Raw genomic sequence first — 17,734 nt, forward strand, 5'->3', positions numbered from 1 at the left:
CAATGAGCAGAAGTTTCCAAGTGCTTGGTCAGCATAAAGAGCACAAGAAGTGCATTGATTCAAAAGCTGTTTTTAATTGCTGGTTTTGCAGGTTAACTTCCTTTGCCAGGCCAACTCATTTAATCAGTTGCTCAGCATTGACATCTAATGGCTACTAGTTGTACTGCATGTTATTGACCAGATTAAGCTGCTGTATTTGGGAGTGTTCTTCATATTGATAACTGCTGCAGGAAGGAGCCTTAGCTATATGGGCTATGTCCTGCCGAGGCTGTAACAGCTGACCAGCTTCCAAAGCTACATATCTCCTTCCACATGCCTAAACTGTCAAGCAGCTTAAGATGAGCTGAGTAAAGGACAAGTTTCAGAGTATAAAGTTCTTCAGAGAGTTACTGCTGATGGAGTATGCTCCTCTAAGGCTTTTGAAGATCAATGTTCGGCTTATGCTTTCTTTTGCTGGTCAGATAAACTCCCTTTGGGAAAACAAAACTTACATTTTCTTGCATTTACTTAAGTTTTATTACTTTCCTCTTCAGGAAAGGTATTTTAAAGCTAGGAGTATTGAGTTTAATGGCTCAAGACTGTAATGCAATTTTAAACAGAGCACTGTTTTTTTCTGTTTTAAAGTAGTGTAAACTAACTGATAACATTTTGTGTGTGGAAATTGCATTTAATTTTCCATTCTGGGGGCTGCCATTTTCTTTGAAAGTGCTTTTTACTGAGTTTTTTTTTTCTGTTAAAAAAGTAGCTTCTGTAGAGTGGTAGTTTTACCAGCATTTGCTGCTTGTCTTCCCTGGGAAAGAGGCACCATTTTCGGCTTGATCATGGAACAGATTGTTGGTCCCACTCCCACAGTCTGTCTTCTAGCCACAAAAAGAAAAAGTTAAGCAAAGAGCCTTTATCACCACATCATGCTAGCAAATTGCCTCAGCCGCCATTTGCTGTACCACAAACCACTCAAATTTTACCCCAAATCTCTCTGGTGTAGCACTTACAACCACTATTGGCCAGAGGTTAGTCATGTCTTTTGCATCTGTTGAGATTCCCTCAGTAGGCAAGGGAGAGCTACTCTGGTCAGTCCTTGGGAGAGGGAGAGGGATTAGGGAAGGTTTTCAATAGTGGAGGCTCTCAATAGAAATTTGGACAAACAGCAGAGACCTCCAAGACAGAAATGCAGACAACCACCACAACACAGCACATAGTGCAGGACATATAGCTCACCTCCACAGTGTGCCCCTCAACCTAAGCCCCTGTACACTAATTATAGGGGACTCAATAGTGAGGCACACTGATGTCCCACTCACTAGGTTGAATAAGGAGAAAGTAACAGTCAACTATCAGGTGCCAGAATCCAACACACAGCACACGCACTCGGGTCACGCCACAACAAGTACAAGTTTGACTCTGTCATTGTCCGTGTGGGTGTGAATGACCTGAGATGCACCTCCCTAGACTACATGAAAAGAGACATGGTGGAGCTCTCGTATTATGTAACCTGGGCAGGTATGATCTTAGCCCTGAGCAGTATCCTACCATCACCCAGAATGATACTGCAATACAAACAAAAAATGATTAATTTCAACAATTTGCTAAGTTTCTGGTGTCATTCTAAGGGGATCCAGTATCTGTCTGCTTAAGATGACATGATTGACAGACCTCGAGGCTTTGCCAGAGACATTCTGCATTTGTCACCCTGGGTTTCTGGGTACTGGCTATGACTCTTGCCACCCCTATAGTGCCTTTTTTAGGCGATGCTCCACAGACCAAATTACCACCATAACAGCTGTAAATAATTGCAATCTGAGGGTTATGCTGCTCAACGCTAGAAGTCTAAATATCAAGATGCACTCGCTCGAAGCACTCTTCAAAATGGAGAACATCAACATTTGTGCTGTAACGGAGACCTGGTTTTAAAGCGGCAGCACCCCTGTGCTACCAGGCTGTAACTCATTCCACACCTTTTGGCCTAGAAACATCAACCGAAGCTCCAAAGGCGCTGTGGTGGTTCCATATTCATGAAGGAAGGATAAGCACACCTCCAGACTAGTACCCAGCATAACTCATTTGAGATATTCAAGTACAACTGACATTGGGTAAGATGGCGATCCAGATCATAGCCTGCTATAGGTCCCCAACCGTGTCCCTAGACTATCACTCCACGTTCCTAAGCACCCTGGAATCTATCAAGGTCCAACCCAACACTCTCATACTAGGAGACTTCAACTACCCTTCCATCAACTGGGAAAACTACTCAAGCACCAATACACTGGCCTAACGCTTCCTGGAATTCATCATTTCCAATGCCCAGGACCAGCTCATTCTGACCCCCACTAGAGGAAGCAACATCCTTGACCTGCTTATTACTAACACAGGTTAACACTACACCAATAGTCAATCCCTCCCTGGTCCTATCCGACCATAAACTAATCACCATGGAAATCCACATCTCACCCACACCCTCCACAAAGGTAACCACCTTGAAAAACTTCTCCAAAGCTGACTTTGGGCTCCTAAAAACAGAGGTGGCTAACTTTACGGCACCCATGCCAATGGAAAATAGCTGCCGAATCATACGCCAGTGTACTGTACGAACATGTACATAAATGCATGGAACTAGCCATACCCAACAGAACCAAGACCCTCTCCTCCAAAAAAAAGACAGCCAATCTGGTGGTCCCCTGCCATTAATAAACTCTACAACAGAAGGAAGAAACTGTTGCAGAAAAAGGTGAAGTCCGAAGACTGGAAAAACTCTCTTATTAGCCTCAACAAAGATTTGAGATCCCTCATGAAATCCTCCAAAGCCAGCTATGAAGACAGAATTGTGGCAGACACTAAAAACAATCACAAAGCCTTCTATTGTTATATCAAGAAACTCCATGGCAATACCCAAATTTGCTCTGAGTTACTGCACAATGGTACCTCCTATAGTGAGCCAACAGATATTGCCAACATACTGGCCGACAGATTCAGTGCCAGCTTTACCCCCCCCCCCAAGGACCAATCACAATACTGGAAGAATGCCAGGCACCCAGAATTACTGCAGCACAGGTTAAAAACTGCATTGTCCAAGGCCAAGAATACAGCTTCCATGGGACCCGATAATATCCATGGCTGTGTTCTGCATGGAGTACAAAGTGAACTGCACCACATCTGTGTGCTGTGTTCAGTCAGAGCCTCCCCTCCCTACTGAATGGCGCACTGCTACAGTCATCAGTCTCCATAAAGGGGGAGCGACTACAGACCCTGGGAATTATTGCCCCATTAGCCTGATGAGTCTGATATGTAAAGCTATGGACCTGATTAACAAAGATATAGGAAATCTCCAAACTCTAGACCCCACGCAGTTTGGCTTTGTGAAAAGGAGATAATGCCTGCTCAACCTGGTTGACTTCTTTAAGTCAGTCACTAGGGCTGTGGATGAAAGTAAGGCAGTACATACAGCCTACATCGATCTGGCCAAGGCCTTTGATATACTATTCCTCACTTGCGAATTATTGATAAACACCAAACTAGGCATCAACCCCTATATCATTAGGTGGGTTGCAAACTGGCTCACAGATAGAACAGACAGTGTCAAAGTAGCGGGCTCCAACTCCAACTGCTGACCAGTCACGATTGGAGTTGCGCAGGGATCGGTCCTGGGTCCTCTCCTGTTCAGCATCAACTTCTCAGAAGTCCAGGCCAACACAAAGGGACTCTGGCTGACCAAGTTTGCAAGTGTCTGCAAGCTGGGAGCCATTAACTCCCCAAGTGATATAGACATCCTGCAGAAAGGCCTCACTGAGACCAGTGACTGGTGTCAAAACCATGGCCTTAAGCTTAACACCAAAAAATGCATAGTCATCCCCTTTGGTAAAACCTCAGTTCCCACTAATTACCACATCAGTGGGAACTCACTGAACACTGAAGGTGTGTTATAAGAGATCTGGGGATGCAGGTTGACAGCAAACTCTCCTTCAACCACCACATTGCCACTGTGGTCAGAAAGTCCTTCTATATGGCACATCTCACTTCCAAGAGATTTGCATCCAGGAAGAAAGAGGTCATCATCTCTCTCTACTCTTCCCTCATTAGACCAGTCATTGAGTATAATGCCCCATTTGGCATGTACGTCACTAGACACCTGCAACAGCTGGAGGGGCCACAGAAGTACCTCACAAAGAGAATCCTAGCCATTAAACACATGCCCTACACCGACTCAAAAGACACCAGCTATTCTTTCTCATATCACCTACTTAGAGTGATCTCTGCTTGACTTACAAAGCTATGCCTGACCCGGCTCTGTTAGAAATGCTACATCTAAAGAAATCCCAGTCCCTCCTCACCACACCTCATCACCACAATCAACAGAACATGCTGGAGGGACAGGTTCATAACCCAGAGACTGCCCATGCTCTGGAATAGACTTCCCATACAGGTCAAGCAGAGCACCTCGCTGTCCCTCTTCAAGAGAAATCTTGATGAGTGGATGGATAATAGAAAGTTCACCCCGGGGATCACTCCAGTGGCTCTCCTTGATAGAGAGACTGGGAACTAATGTCGGGCAGCACGATTCTAGGGCACTTCTATGGGCTAGGCTTGTAAAGGCTCCAGGGCCATTAGCCTAGTACATACCTATGAACCTATGTCAGAAAGCTGTGCCTATCCCTGGGGTAGTAGCAGCTAATGTTAGTGACACAGTTGGCCCCATTTCTCCCGTTAAAAAGAAACAGAAAACCAAGTACATATCTACTTCTCAGATTTCTTTGGATTGGAGTAGTTTACTGGGACTGGCTCAAGGTTTAATTCAGGCTATTGATACTTCTTGTCATGCAGTTTCTGGTAAAAGGAAGAGGGATGCCTCTTCAAGATTTTGAATCTGAACAGGAAGATGCAAGAACAGATTTGGGGTTTTGTCCCTTGATTTCTGATTCAGACTCAAAGGAAAATACAGTTTCTGATTCTTCCTTTGAGGGTTTCTTTTTTTCTAAAGACTATTGCTAGAATGCCTCTGTTTTCATTGAGAGAGCACTAAGGTTTCTCAGTCCCTCAAAAAATACTGAGAGTTGTTACAGAAGGATTTAACAGAACATAGACCCATTCTTCCTATCCTGTCTGTTTTTGATGATGTGCGACTTACTGCTTGCAGTTTTCCTGATAGTCAGCCAGCTAACTAGCTGCCCTTAAAAAGGATTGATAGGATGTATAGGTCTTTTAAGGGTTTGTACACGATTCCCAAACCTAACCAAGCTGCTATAACCATAGTTGACTCCACTGCTGCTAAGCAATTAATTTCAATCCTACTCTTTCTAATAAGGATGGGAAACTTTGTTGATGGGTATGGGAAAAAGTGTATACTTCTGCAACTTTGATGATCAGAATTTTAAGTTGTAAGTCTTGTATGGTAAAGTTTGTTCTGACATACTGTGAGAGCATGAGGAATGTTTTATCTGCAGTTTTTTTTTCTTATGAGAAAAAACTGCTGTAAATTACTGGGTTACTTCTGTCACACAAGGCAGTACTCGCTGTTTGCAGTGTGTTGTGTGTGTGTGATTCTGGTGATACTCTTCCAGGGCTTTGGCCACCGGTACTGTTTTAGAGGTTTGCTTGGCTGCATTCTCAGAACCTCCCATATAATTAAAAAAATGAGATTTGAAATTCTCCCTTAGATAGGGATGTATTGTTTGGGCGCCTCTGCTGCAGAGATCATCAAAAAGTGTGACGAAAGGGACAAGCTGATCCAAAGAATTTTTCAGCCTTCCTTTTTCAAATTCTCCAATTAATTTTCTCCTTGTGTGATTTTAGCAAAAAAGAAAAAGGAAAAAAAAAGAATAAAGTCTCAGCAGAATTCAGGTAACAGACATTTAAGAAGTGGCAAGGGTTTTCCAAAAAGAAGTCTCAAACCTCAAAAGCCAAGGACAATCCAGCAAGTCTGAGTGACTGTCCAGGAGACCTTGTGACCCACTCCCACCCTGATCCCTGTTCTCTTCCAGAAAGTCTGAATCTGTTTTTCTCCTTGGCAACAGATTGTTTAGACCAATGTGGTCTGAAAATCATTCAGTAGAGTTACAGATGGTAGTGAGTGGAAATTCCTTCTTACAAGGATCATTCCTCATCCTACAGATCAAAGACATTTGTTTCTTCCTGTTCTTCATCACATGCTGTCCCAAGGAGTAGTAGAGCCAGTTCTTCCTTTACAGGTGGGGAAGGGGTTTTATTAAAGATGATATTGCCAAACAAGAAAATGCTTGGAGACCAGGTCTGGATCTTTCTTTCCTAAATCTGTTTGTGATAGTGCCCAAATTCAAAATGATGTCACTTCACTACCTGTTACCTCTTCTAAGTTTCTTGGTAATACTAGGCTTAAAATATGCTTATCACATATATTCATCCAGTCTTTAGGTGTTCCTTGAGATTTTGTGCGTCTGGATCACATTATCAGTTCTTTGCCTTATCTTTTGGGGCTATCCACTGCACGAAGTGTGTTCACAATGTGTTTGGCTCCAGTTGTACCTCATTGCAGGCTACAGGGTATTCACACTTTCCATATTTATAGGACTTGCTTATCTTTGCAGAGTCTCTTTCAAAGTGTCAGGAGTCACACTCTTGGGTGAGAAATCTTTTGCACAAGCTAAGATTCCAAGAGAACATTCAAAAGTCTTTGTTTGACTCCCCTCACACAGTATTATGTTCATGTGATGTCAACTAGACACCTCAGCTCAAGGAGCTTTTCTTTTACAAGAAAAAATAGATCTTTATCGAGATCTATTTCTAAGGTTTTCCACCCAGACTTCAGTCACTGCAAGGGAATACCTCGTAATGTTGGGTCTCATGGCATCTAGGATTCTCATGACACCCCTTGCAAGACTCCACATAAGATACAGTGGTATATGAAATCTCTTTCGTCCCAGCATCAACACCCTTCATCTTTTCAGATCCCAGTACTAGAGTTTGTCAGAAGAGAAATGTTTTGGTGGAAACAAATATCCTTAAATCCAGGTCTCCTCTTCTCTATCCCCATTCCAAAGCAGTCACCACAGATGCTTCTGACTTTGCTTGAGGAGCAGATTTGGGAGGTCTAAAAGTGCAGCAGGTATGGGACACCAAGGATACATGCAAGCACATACATATCAAGAAGACTCTTGCCTGGTCAAGACATTCAACTCATTGACATGTCTTTGGTCTGTGGGACCCCTTCAGTTGGTTACAGACAATACCACAGTCATGTGGTACATTAACAAGCAAGAGGGAACCAGTGCATACCACCTTTGCTGATTAGCCATGTTAGCTTGGGATGTAGCTTCCCAGCACAAGCTTGCTCTACAGGCATCCGACATTCTGTCAGAGCAAAATTGTATGGCAGCCAAGCTGAGCAGGACCATGGCAGAATCCCTCACAAATGGAAACTAGGTCAGGGATCTTCCATGATTTGATCCATCAGTGGGGAGTTCCTGAAGTAGAAATATTTTCCTACTGTCTGAACAGTCAACTGGCAAAATTCTGTTCCAGGACTCTGTGTTAGAAGTCCTGAAAGACAGATGCCTTTTCTTTTCTTTGGTCTGAAATTATCCTTATGGCTTTTCACCTTTTCCACTATTGTCCAGGGTACTTCTGAAGATTCAGAAGGAACCCCCCCCCCTCCAAAGATCATTGCTGTGACACCCTTCTGGTCCAGGAAATTGTGGTTCTCCCTTCTTTTGGAAATGGTCAGAGGCAATTACCACAAGCTTCCTCCTAGAATGGATCTACTTGCAGAAGAACAGGGGTGTTTGATACACTCCAACAGACTCTCCCGGTCAACAAATGTAAATAAATAAATAATAATAAATAATATCAGTCATCTTCAGTTGACTGCTTGGATGATAGGGTCCTAATTCCTTTTAGGCACTTGTTTTCTGAGGACATGCAGCAGGTACTGTTGGAGACAAGAAAGCCTGCTACTAAAAATCATATATTACCAAATGGAAAAGGTTTTCTAGTTGAAGCCAACAACATAACCAGCACCCATTTATGGCTAGTTGTTCTCTGGTTATATAGTAGTAGTGTGAGCTACTGTCATATGGTCTTTCTTATTCCTCTGTCAAGGTTCATTTATCGGCCATTTCAGCATGTCTGCCTATGAAGCCTTCTTTATCAAGGCAGTCTCATGACCAGATGTTCTTAAAGGGGGTTTACATAAGAGGCCTCCAGGAAACCTGTGGCTCCTCCTGGGGATCTTAATTTTGTGTTAGAGAAGCTAACACTTGCTCTATTTGAACCAGCTAATATGGCTAACTTAAGGTTGTTAACACGGAAAACAGTTTTGCTGATTGCTCTGACACCTGTAAGAAGAGTATTTGAGTTGCAGGCTCTTATGATGAGTCAGCCCTATCTCATTTTCCACATGTGCAGGCTTTCTTTGAGAACTAATCTTTCTTTTATGCCTAAAGTAGTATCCTTAGTTTACTGTAAGCCAAAAAATCCATCTCCCCATTCTGTTTCTTGACCCTAAAAATGAGGGGGAAAGCCTACTCCACAGACAACTCTGGTACTATTTTGACAGAAGTACATCTTTCAGGTCTTTGTATCAATGTTCATTTCTTGTGAAGGTAAGAGGGGACAACTTGCATCAAAACAGATTATTTCCAAATTGTTGTCTAAGGCTGTTAGCTTTTGTCATACTCGCCACAACAAAAGTACTCCAGGCAGGGTCAAGGCCCTCCCTAACAAGGCTTTGGTTTCATCTGTAGCTTTTTTTGAAAGTGTTGTATTCTAGAAGTATTCCAAAGCAGCAACTTGGTCCTCTGTACATACTTTTTACAAAAGCATTGCAAGCGTGATTCCTTCTGTAGGTCTAGGTCTAGATCAAGATTTGCTAGGACCATTCTCTAGGGACGACTCTACCCTGGGTAACCCTTCTCATTCCACTTCCCAAATTTAGTAAGCTAGTGTAATCCACCCATATAGCTAAGGCTATTGCAGCAGTGATCAGTATGATGCACCGAGTATAGTTGTGCAAGTAAACTTCCCATAAAAGTAGATGTTCAAATAGTCATTGCTGCAGTAGCTGCCCCCCCTCCCTCTTGTTTTTTGGTGTGTTGTGTATGCTAAGATGTGGACATTTGCTTTTTGTTTTTCATAGCATTGTCCTTTCAGGGCTCAGTCTCTCTCTCTCTGTTGGCATGAAAGCTCTGAATGGTTTGGGGCACAGACCTCTTTTTAGTCAGCTCAGCTTAAGCTGACAGACTCTTTGGGTGTTTAGAAGGTGCCTGAAGCTTTGGAAGCTGTCTGTTGCATCCTATGCAAGATATAATCCATATACCTAAGGCTACTCCAACTGTGATAATTCAAATGTCTACTGTTATAAGTCTACTTGCACAACTGTAGCTTTTGCTTCAGAATGTTATGCTTAATTTTATGCTTTGGCAGGACATGAGTGAAAATAAATATTTTTACTTATTTGAAAAGTACAGTACATTTTGTGGTGTGTGGTTTGTGTACTTGTATATTCTCTTGCATTTTACAGAGTACCCAGAAATGTAAACAAGTGTGATACTGTTAAACATATGCTACAAATTATACTGCTCACTTGACATGTATATTCTATACCACATTATGACAATGGTAGGACATCGTCTTTAATTTGAAAAACGTAACTGAATATAATGTTCTCTACAGAGGTATAATTTATATTATATTTTTGCTCTTTTAGAAGAGCACAGGTTGTAGCAAAACTTGACTTTAGCTTTTCCTGGTGTTTTTTTAGGCCTAACCACTGTAGATGAGCTGCCTTCCCATAACACTGCAATCGGGCCAGTCATTGGTATAATTTTGTTAGTGTTTGTCGTTGGAGGAATCTACTTCGTATGCCAACGAGTGGTATGCCGGCGTTACAAGAGCCCCAATGGACCATTTCCTCATGAATACATCAGTGGAGCCCCACACGTACCTCTTAATTTCATAACTCCTGGAAGCTCACAACATGGCACTTTCACTGGTAAGACACATTAATGTAGATTTCAAAAAGAACATTCAAGGTCAGTAAACAGCTTAACTTGCATAATATAAAATCTAAAAATGGTAATATGACAAAGTACAAGCTATGCATTTTCAGTGTAATGTGGAGATCTCTTAATAGGGGTGTGGCCATATAAAATGGGAATCTTGGCTTGTATATTCCCATATTATCACTTTATATTCTTTACTTTTTCACCATCGTTGTGGGGATCCAGCAGTATTGAAGAAGTGGGTAACTGAATCGGACATTAATTTTTCTCAAAGCTTAGTTTGCTTATTTGACGAGTTATCAAGAAGATACAGTGGGATGAGAACATCCAGGAAGAGGAATCTGCTGGAAACCAGCACTGGTGATATAAAGGGATAAAGCCCTGACTATGGCCTAGGCAACCAAAGGTAAGCTAGTGGCTTAGGCATGTTTTGTCACAGGTGTACAGTACTGGTCGACCTATCAGGGTTGGTGGGGAGGTTGTGACTACAATCTCACCCATTCCTAAAGGGGCCATAGAAGGTACACTATCACTGTTCTTTGAAGGAGGGGTGGAGATTCAGAGGGATGTCATGGAAGTGAGTATTAGGCTTATCAAGCCACCAGTGGGTGGTAACCTTTATAGCTAGTGTGTGGCAGTGCTGCACACTGAAGAGGAGGGAATTGTGGGTCAGCACACTGATGTTTACATGTCCTCCCACTTGCCTAGAAATAAGGCTGGATATTCAGTTGGTAACTTTGCTGGGATGCCAGCTAGACTGTAAGACATCCTAGTGGATTTTTATATGACTCCCCCTTGGATACCTCTTGCCTCATCATTGGGTGATATCTCCAGAGTTGGAGAATGACTGGCACTGTCCAGTTGAGGGGAAGCTTAATAGTCAGCAGGCTTTGGAACAGAAATCACCTAAAAATGCTAAGTATCCAGAAACAACAGTACAGAATATAAAAGGACCATACATACACTGCAAATGTACATTAGCTGATATGAATAATTAAGATATGCACAATAAGGTTGCACAAATAGTTTGAGCCAATTGTTGTTGAACCATAAAGTAAGGATAGTTTGCAATGTATTTCTTACCTATAGCCTGTAAGGCTAGGACAGAAAGAGGAAAACTAAGTAGTGTGGTGGAAACTATGGACATGGCTGCATGTCATTCTTTGTAGGAGAACAGATCCCAAACTGTTTTTAAAGGACTAAAACCACAAAAATGAAGCAAAGAAACTTCTCACTTTTTATTATCTAAAAACACGAAAAGATGAAAGAGCGGAGTGGCAGGTTGTGGCTCACGTGAAAGTTTTAATAGGTTCATAGGTAAGTACTAGGCTGTCTGCCCATGGGCATCTATAAGCCTTGCCAGATTGTGTTGGCTTTCGCCGCCCCCTTAGATTAGTTCCCTGTGCCTCTGTCCAGCAGACCCATTAGTTCCCTGTCCCTCTGTCCAGCAGAGCCACTGCAGTGATCCCCGGGTAAATTTTCTGTTTCCCATCCACTCATAAATGTTTCTCTTGAAGAGTGAGGGGCTCTGCCTAATGTAGATTGGAATCCTGTTCCAAAGCATGGGGAGTCTCTGGGACAGGAACCTATCCCTCTAGCACGTCCTATTTATCATTGTGGTGAGGTTTAGATCCCTAGAGCGTGTGGCTCTTGGGGATTTGTTTTTTTTAGGTGGAGCATGTCCATCAATTCTGGGTTGGACATGGCCTTGTATGTCAGGCAGAGATCACCTCTGAGTAAGCGGTATGCAACCGAGTACAGCTGGAGTTTCTTCAGTCGGGCTGCATAGGGCATCTGTTTGAGGCCAGTAATCCTCTTGGTGAGGTACCTATGTGGTCTTTCCAGCGGTTGCAGATGTCTTGTAAGGTACATCCCAAATGGGGATGTTGCACTCTATGATGGGTCTGATGAGTAGAGGGGCACAATAACCTCTGTTGTTCTAGATGCGAACCCTTTTGTGATTAGGTGGACCACATAGAAGGATTTTCTAACCACCTTGGCAATATGGTTATCAAAGGAGAGATTGCGATCTACTTGGGTCCCCAGATCCCTTATTATATTTTCTGTATTTAGGGGATTACCACATATATGGTAGTTCGCGGGTACTTTGTTTTTTCCAAAGGGGATGACTATGCACTTTTTGGCATTTAGCTTGAGGCCATGATTTTGACACCAGGTATCCATCTTAGTGAGACCCTTCTGGAGGATGTCTGTATCAGCCGGAGAGTCAATTATGGCCCCCAGTTTGCAGTCTGCGAACTTGGTCAGCCATAGTCTGCAAACTGGGGGCGATAATTGACTCTCCTGCCTGTACCTCTGAGAAGTATATACCGAACAGGAGGGGTCCCAGGACTGAGCCTTGGGGGACGCCACTTGTAACTGGTTTAGAGTCGGACCAAGAGCCTACAACTCTCACCGTGTGGGTTCTATCCGTGAGCCAATTGGTAACCCATCTCGTGATGTAGGGGTTTATGTTCAGGCTGGTGAGCTTGTCTATAATACCAGAATGAGGAATGGTGCTGAAAGCCTTTGCGAGGTCTAGGTAGGCTGTGTGGACCTCCTTTCCCTCGTCTAAAGCCTTGGTAACTGTATCAAAGAACTCCACCAGGTTTAGGAGGCATAATCAGCCCTTAAAGCCAAACTGGGTAGGGTCCAATGTTTGGAGGTTCCCAGTGTCTCTGTTAATGAGTTCCATGATGATGCACTCCATAGCCTTGCAGACTAGGCTAGTCAGGCTTATAGGGCGATAGTTCCCGGGGTCTGTTATGGCTCCACCTTTGTGGAGTGGGATAACTGTTGCTATGCGCCACTCTGTGGGTACGTAGCCTATAGAGAGGCTGAGTTTGAACATTGTGTTTAGGTGAGTAATGTACAGTGTTAATGTAGGTAAGGCCATCAGAAGATTAGAGCAATGAAAAATAAATTATTCTAATGTGCTGTTTAAACGGTTTACTATCAAAAGTGCGAACGGCACTCCGTCGACTGTCATATACTCGAACATGGAAGGTCGTAATCGGTAATGTCGAAGACAAAATAATCAATCTAGGAATGGTTTTAACATGGGTCGAGGTAGGGGAGATGTTTGTAGTTTTGAATAATACTGAACACCTACCTCGACCCATGTTAAACCATTCCTAGATTGATTATTTTGCCTTCGACATTACCGATTACGACCTTCCATGTTCGAGTATATGACCGTCTGAGTGCTATTCGCACTTTTGATAGTAAACCGTTTAAACACACTACAGTGTGTTCTAGTTGGATTTTTATTCACTGTTGTTGATTTTGCAAAGTAGCAGTGTAAGCGGGTGGTAGTAGGGGACGACTATTTGGAATATTTAGAGTACAAATGGCAAATAGTCTTGAATGCATATAGTAAGTTTGGTCTTCATTCTTCAGTGAGCTTTAAATGGCATTAAGAAAATGAGGGTCTTTAAATGTTAAAGCTGGATGTTTTAAGCCATGTGATTTTTAGTCTTGTGATGTCAGCAGATGACCTCAGTATTTGGATGTTTTCAGTCATATGATATTAATGGATGACATTTGCATTATTTAAATGTGTATGTTTTTCTGTTAACAGTCTGAAGTCTCAGTTCCTTAGTGATAAGCTTGGAGATGATAGCTCTAACTCTTCTACTGTGTTAAAGGATTTCTTTTCTTTTTTTTTTATATATTTTTTATTAAAAGTGGTGAATCTTGCCAGGTAGTGTCTGACCCGTTACTCTACAGCTCCGGCTTTTCATATTTTAAAACAATGGCGTGTGTGCACATTGGATGAAGAGTGATGGGATATATACATTATTTTTTGCTTTTGTTTCAAATGCTTTCAAGGATTTCAGCATTACAGCAAGATGCATTTTTGGGTTGGAGCTTTCCCATCCATGTGAAGCTGAGTTTAGTCTATTACCCAATTTAAGCACAACCTACACCAGTGGATGGGGAATAAGTAATTTACACTGGGCTTGGCACCCATATCCCTTATGGACAGAGGTAACTTATAAATGCCTGGCTCTGTGTCCTGTCTGATACAGGGCATCATTATTCTTTGAAGGTAGATTTACTTAGGCTTAGAAACGCCCTCCAGGTCGTTAGCCTAGAAACTGTGAATGAGAGTAGCAGATTTGTAAGACAGAATGGGTTTAAAAGATCAGGTGCAGGAGAGTTCAAAAGAAAATCCATCCCTGGGCTAATTGCCCAAACAGCAGTACATCCTCTGTGGAGGGACAATTCATCTAACCTAGTAAATGAGTGGTAGAGAAGTCAGAGAAAGTAACAGCAAAGTCTAGGATAATTCAGTACATCAGGAAAGGGTGTGACACTTGAGTAAAGTTAAGTAAAAAGAAATGTCTAATCCTTTATAGCTATGCAAACTTGCACTTAGCAGCAGTCTGTTGCTGGGGGAAGGAAAATGTCAAAGAAGCTGTCAGCACACACTGCTATGTGACTGAGGTGACATGCTGTACAGAGGGGAGGGGAAGTTGGACCACATTATGCTTCATTATCAAGAAAACACTTTGGCATGTATATAAAAATATTCTATACCTTATTTTACCATTGTTAATAAGTACTACCTCCTCTGTTCTCAGCCTTGTAAGGCCCTTTAGGAATGGGTGAGATTGTAGTCGTGTATAGCAGCTTTCACCACTTTAGCCTGTTTTAGGCAGGTCTCAAACTAGGCCGTTTGCATCAGTCTATATATTCTCCAAGCAATGTAAGTTGGATGTCCAGTCCAGGTAGAGTCTGGTATGAGAAGGCAATCCTTGAAATCATCCTCTGAGAAACCTAGGCAGTTGCTACTAGCCATCCTTTCCTGAACTGTGGAAGTGTCATGGGTGTCTGTTTTGCATGTGTTATGAATACTGTTGTAATAGTGATCTTTTGGTAAATACAGTACAGTTGAGTTTGAGAACTCACCTTAACAGTAAATGTTCCTGTAGGGTCACTGTTACAGTACTAACTCCCATCAGCCTCCCTCCTTGGGTTAATCACTCTCTTTTGCCTCTTGCACAAGAAGTGTAGATTGATAGGAGTGGAAAACCACAGTGGGGGGGGGGCTCTCCTGCCACATCCTATAATAAAAAAAAAGTTTTTACCTGTCATGGGACTTGATGTCTCTAAGTTTTACCATCAAAGAAGAAATATAAGCTAGTGCAGGCAGATGTCCTTTTTATCTGCATTACCTGGGTACATCCCGGCATATGGTGAACATGGGCTTGTACCTCGATAAATGTAGCACTCTGAGAGTCAGGCCAGTCAGCAGACATCAGCTTTGTAACTTACTTGCATGTCTTGTGAGTACTACTACAACAGAGACCATATGCAAACATCTGCTGTTACAATGAGTTCTCATACAATTGTACTTACAAATGCTACTGTACTTTTTGTTGGTTATAAATCTATTCAGTGTGGCAAGTGACTGTTTTTAAAGAGGTTAATGTAGCAGCAGTGTACATACACTAGCATTATAACAGAGTACAGCATGTCATTAGCAACATAACTACGCCCAGATATTTTTGTTGTTCTACAAGCTCCTCAGATAAAGTTCTGTTTTGTGAAATGCTAATTGTTGCCCTTTTAATTGCTTTTTAAGGTTCTGAATAACAGAACGATAATTAATAGGGGGTTATCTGCAATGGAGCTTGATTTACTTTTTCTGATTTCACTGGCTATCCCTGCTTTAAAATATTTTTAAAGACATTAAATTGAAAGATTTTCTCTTGATTGCATTAAAAAAGGTTGTTCTTGTACTGTTGTGTTCTGCATGCTGTTAAGTAAGGAGATTTTCTTTTTTCTTCTAAAGGTATCTCATGTAGTAAGCCTATGATCAGCTCCATGAGCCTTATGGGAGGAAGCAGTGGTGCCCCACTCTATGACAGAAGTCATGTGACTGGGGCTTCTTCCAGTAGTTCCACTAGCACAAAAGGAACTTTCTACCCACCGGTATGTGGCTAATAAAAGCTTATGAAGTAATGACAAAATTAACTAAGCTACTAGTAATAATGTCTTTCCAAATAGATGTTAAAGTGACAGAGTCTGGCATGTTCATCTACTCCTCTGCAAAAATTGAGACCTGCAACTAGTAATGGCATAGTAAACTGTTTTATATGTTGGAAAGGATACATATTATCCATGTTTTACTGCTGTGATTCATGCTGCACTCCATTTGTATTATGCTTTTTGTATGTTGTGAATTTGTTCATATAGTAAATACTGCCATAGGCTTATGTTAGTGGCACATGTAAAAATATGCCACAAGCAGCCTGAGTTTGCAAACAATTATTGGTCAGTGATGGATGAACTGAAAGAGGTATGATGGACATACCAGCAGATGCCATCTGTGCTGGCTAAGTGAGGCTTTGTCTACTAGGCCGACAAGAGATATAGTGCAGATAGGGCCATGAGTTAGAAGTAGATGTAATAGATGTCTGGCAAACACATGCAGGCTTTTTAGCATGGAAATGGGGACACCTGAAACTGGAGTAATACTTTTAGGAAGAGACTTGTCTAGCCCTCTTTACAAGCTTATGTCTGTTAAGTGTAAAATATAAAAAACATTTATTAAATTTCTAAAGAAAATTTTTAAATACTAAATACTGAAGTCACACAACAGTGGGGAAAGGGCATAAACCCTTCACAAGTATAACTTTGATTTTTGTCAATATTTTGTGTTTAGATATTTTTGCTGTTGATTTGTTATGCTGTTCAAATTATTTTATGTATACCCATACACATATATATATATATATATATATATATATATATATATATATATATGTGTGTGTGTGTGTGTGTGTGTGTGTGTGTGATAAAGGTTTGCTATCATTTTAGTGATTGCAACAATGTCACATTGCTTTAATAAGGCAACCAGAGGGTCAGAAGATAAGAATGTCAATGACTACTTGTTCGAACAATGTTGAACATCAAATCTCCTGACTTTTCTCCATGCATTTTTGACTTGTATTATCACAACTTTGTATGCCACCCTCTACATTTTTTCTTCAGAATTGCATTCCTTGTCCTCATTATTGTCTATATTAATAACTATTTTAATTTTTCGATATTTTCATCCTAATTCATCCTCCATCAAAGTTTCCAATTTTTCTGCTTTTAACACCAGTCCAAAATGGAACTATTATTTTTATTTAGTTGTATGGTGTGCATGTAATGTGTACCTATTCCACAAGAGTTCATCTTTTCCTTGCATGCTTTCATAAACTAATCAAGACAAGGCAGTGATTCATTTATCAAGTCACAAAATGGTTCCCTACGAAAAAAAAAAAAAAAAAAAAAAAAAAACGTTTTAACTTGAAATGCCTTTATGCCTAAAGATGGCACTGTATTATCCCATGCATCATTTCTGTCCATAACACCAGTCAGAATTCAGTTTATTCTTAACATTGCTCTGGTCTTTGATTTATACATACTCCAGTCCCCAAAATTCACAGTCCTGGAAACTGCTATGGTGTATGTTTTAACTTCTTTAACACCATCTCCTCCAAATACTGTTCCTACAACTAAGTTTCCCCCAGTAACAGCATCCATATTTGAGAATGATTCAGTCTGGTTGACAATATCCTCCTCACAAATCTCCTGCTGCATCTTTTCTAACAAGTCACCCCACAAAACCAGAGAATTGTTTGCTGGTTCCTCCTCCTAAATCATCTGCTGTCTTTCATCTAATAATCCACCCAACTGCGCAACAATAATTTCCACATCTTAAGATTTCAACTCTGCTATTGTCTCACCTCCGTCATTTTCCATAACCTTTT

General features: G+C 41.5%; 1 protein-coding gene across 1 annotated transcript in view; it reads left to right on the top strand.

Moving 5' to 3' along the window:
- The window catches only part of LRP5 (LDL receptor related protein 5), a 1,224,287-nt gene that overhangs the window by 1,190,241 nt on the left and 16,312 nt on the right, over positions 1-17,734 (top strand). Inside the window, exons 19-20 of the mRNA XM_044065976.1 lie at positions 9,725-9,955; positions 15,766-15,905. Coding sequence (XP_043921911.1) covers positions 9,725-9,955; positions 15,766-15,905 — 371 coding nt within the window. The remainder of the gene's footprint in view (positions 1-9,724; positions 9,956-15,765; positions 15,906-17,734) is intronic.

This window comes from Protopterus annectens, chromosome 3.part0 (assembly GCF_019279795.1).
Source record: "Protopterus annectens isolate FY-2018-M chromosome 3.part0, PAN1.0, whole genome shotgun sequence".
In the NCBI taxonomy this organism is placed as follows: domain Eukaryota; kingdom Metazoa; phylum Chordata; order Ceratodontiformes; family Protopteridae; genus Protopterus; species Protopterus annectens.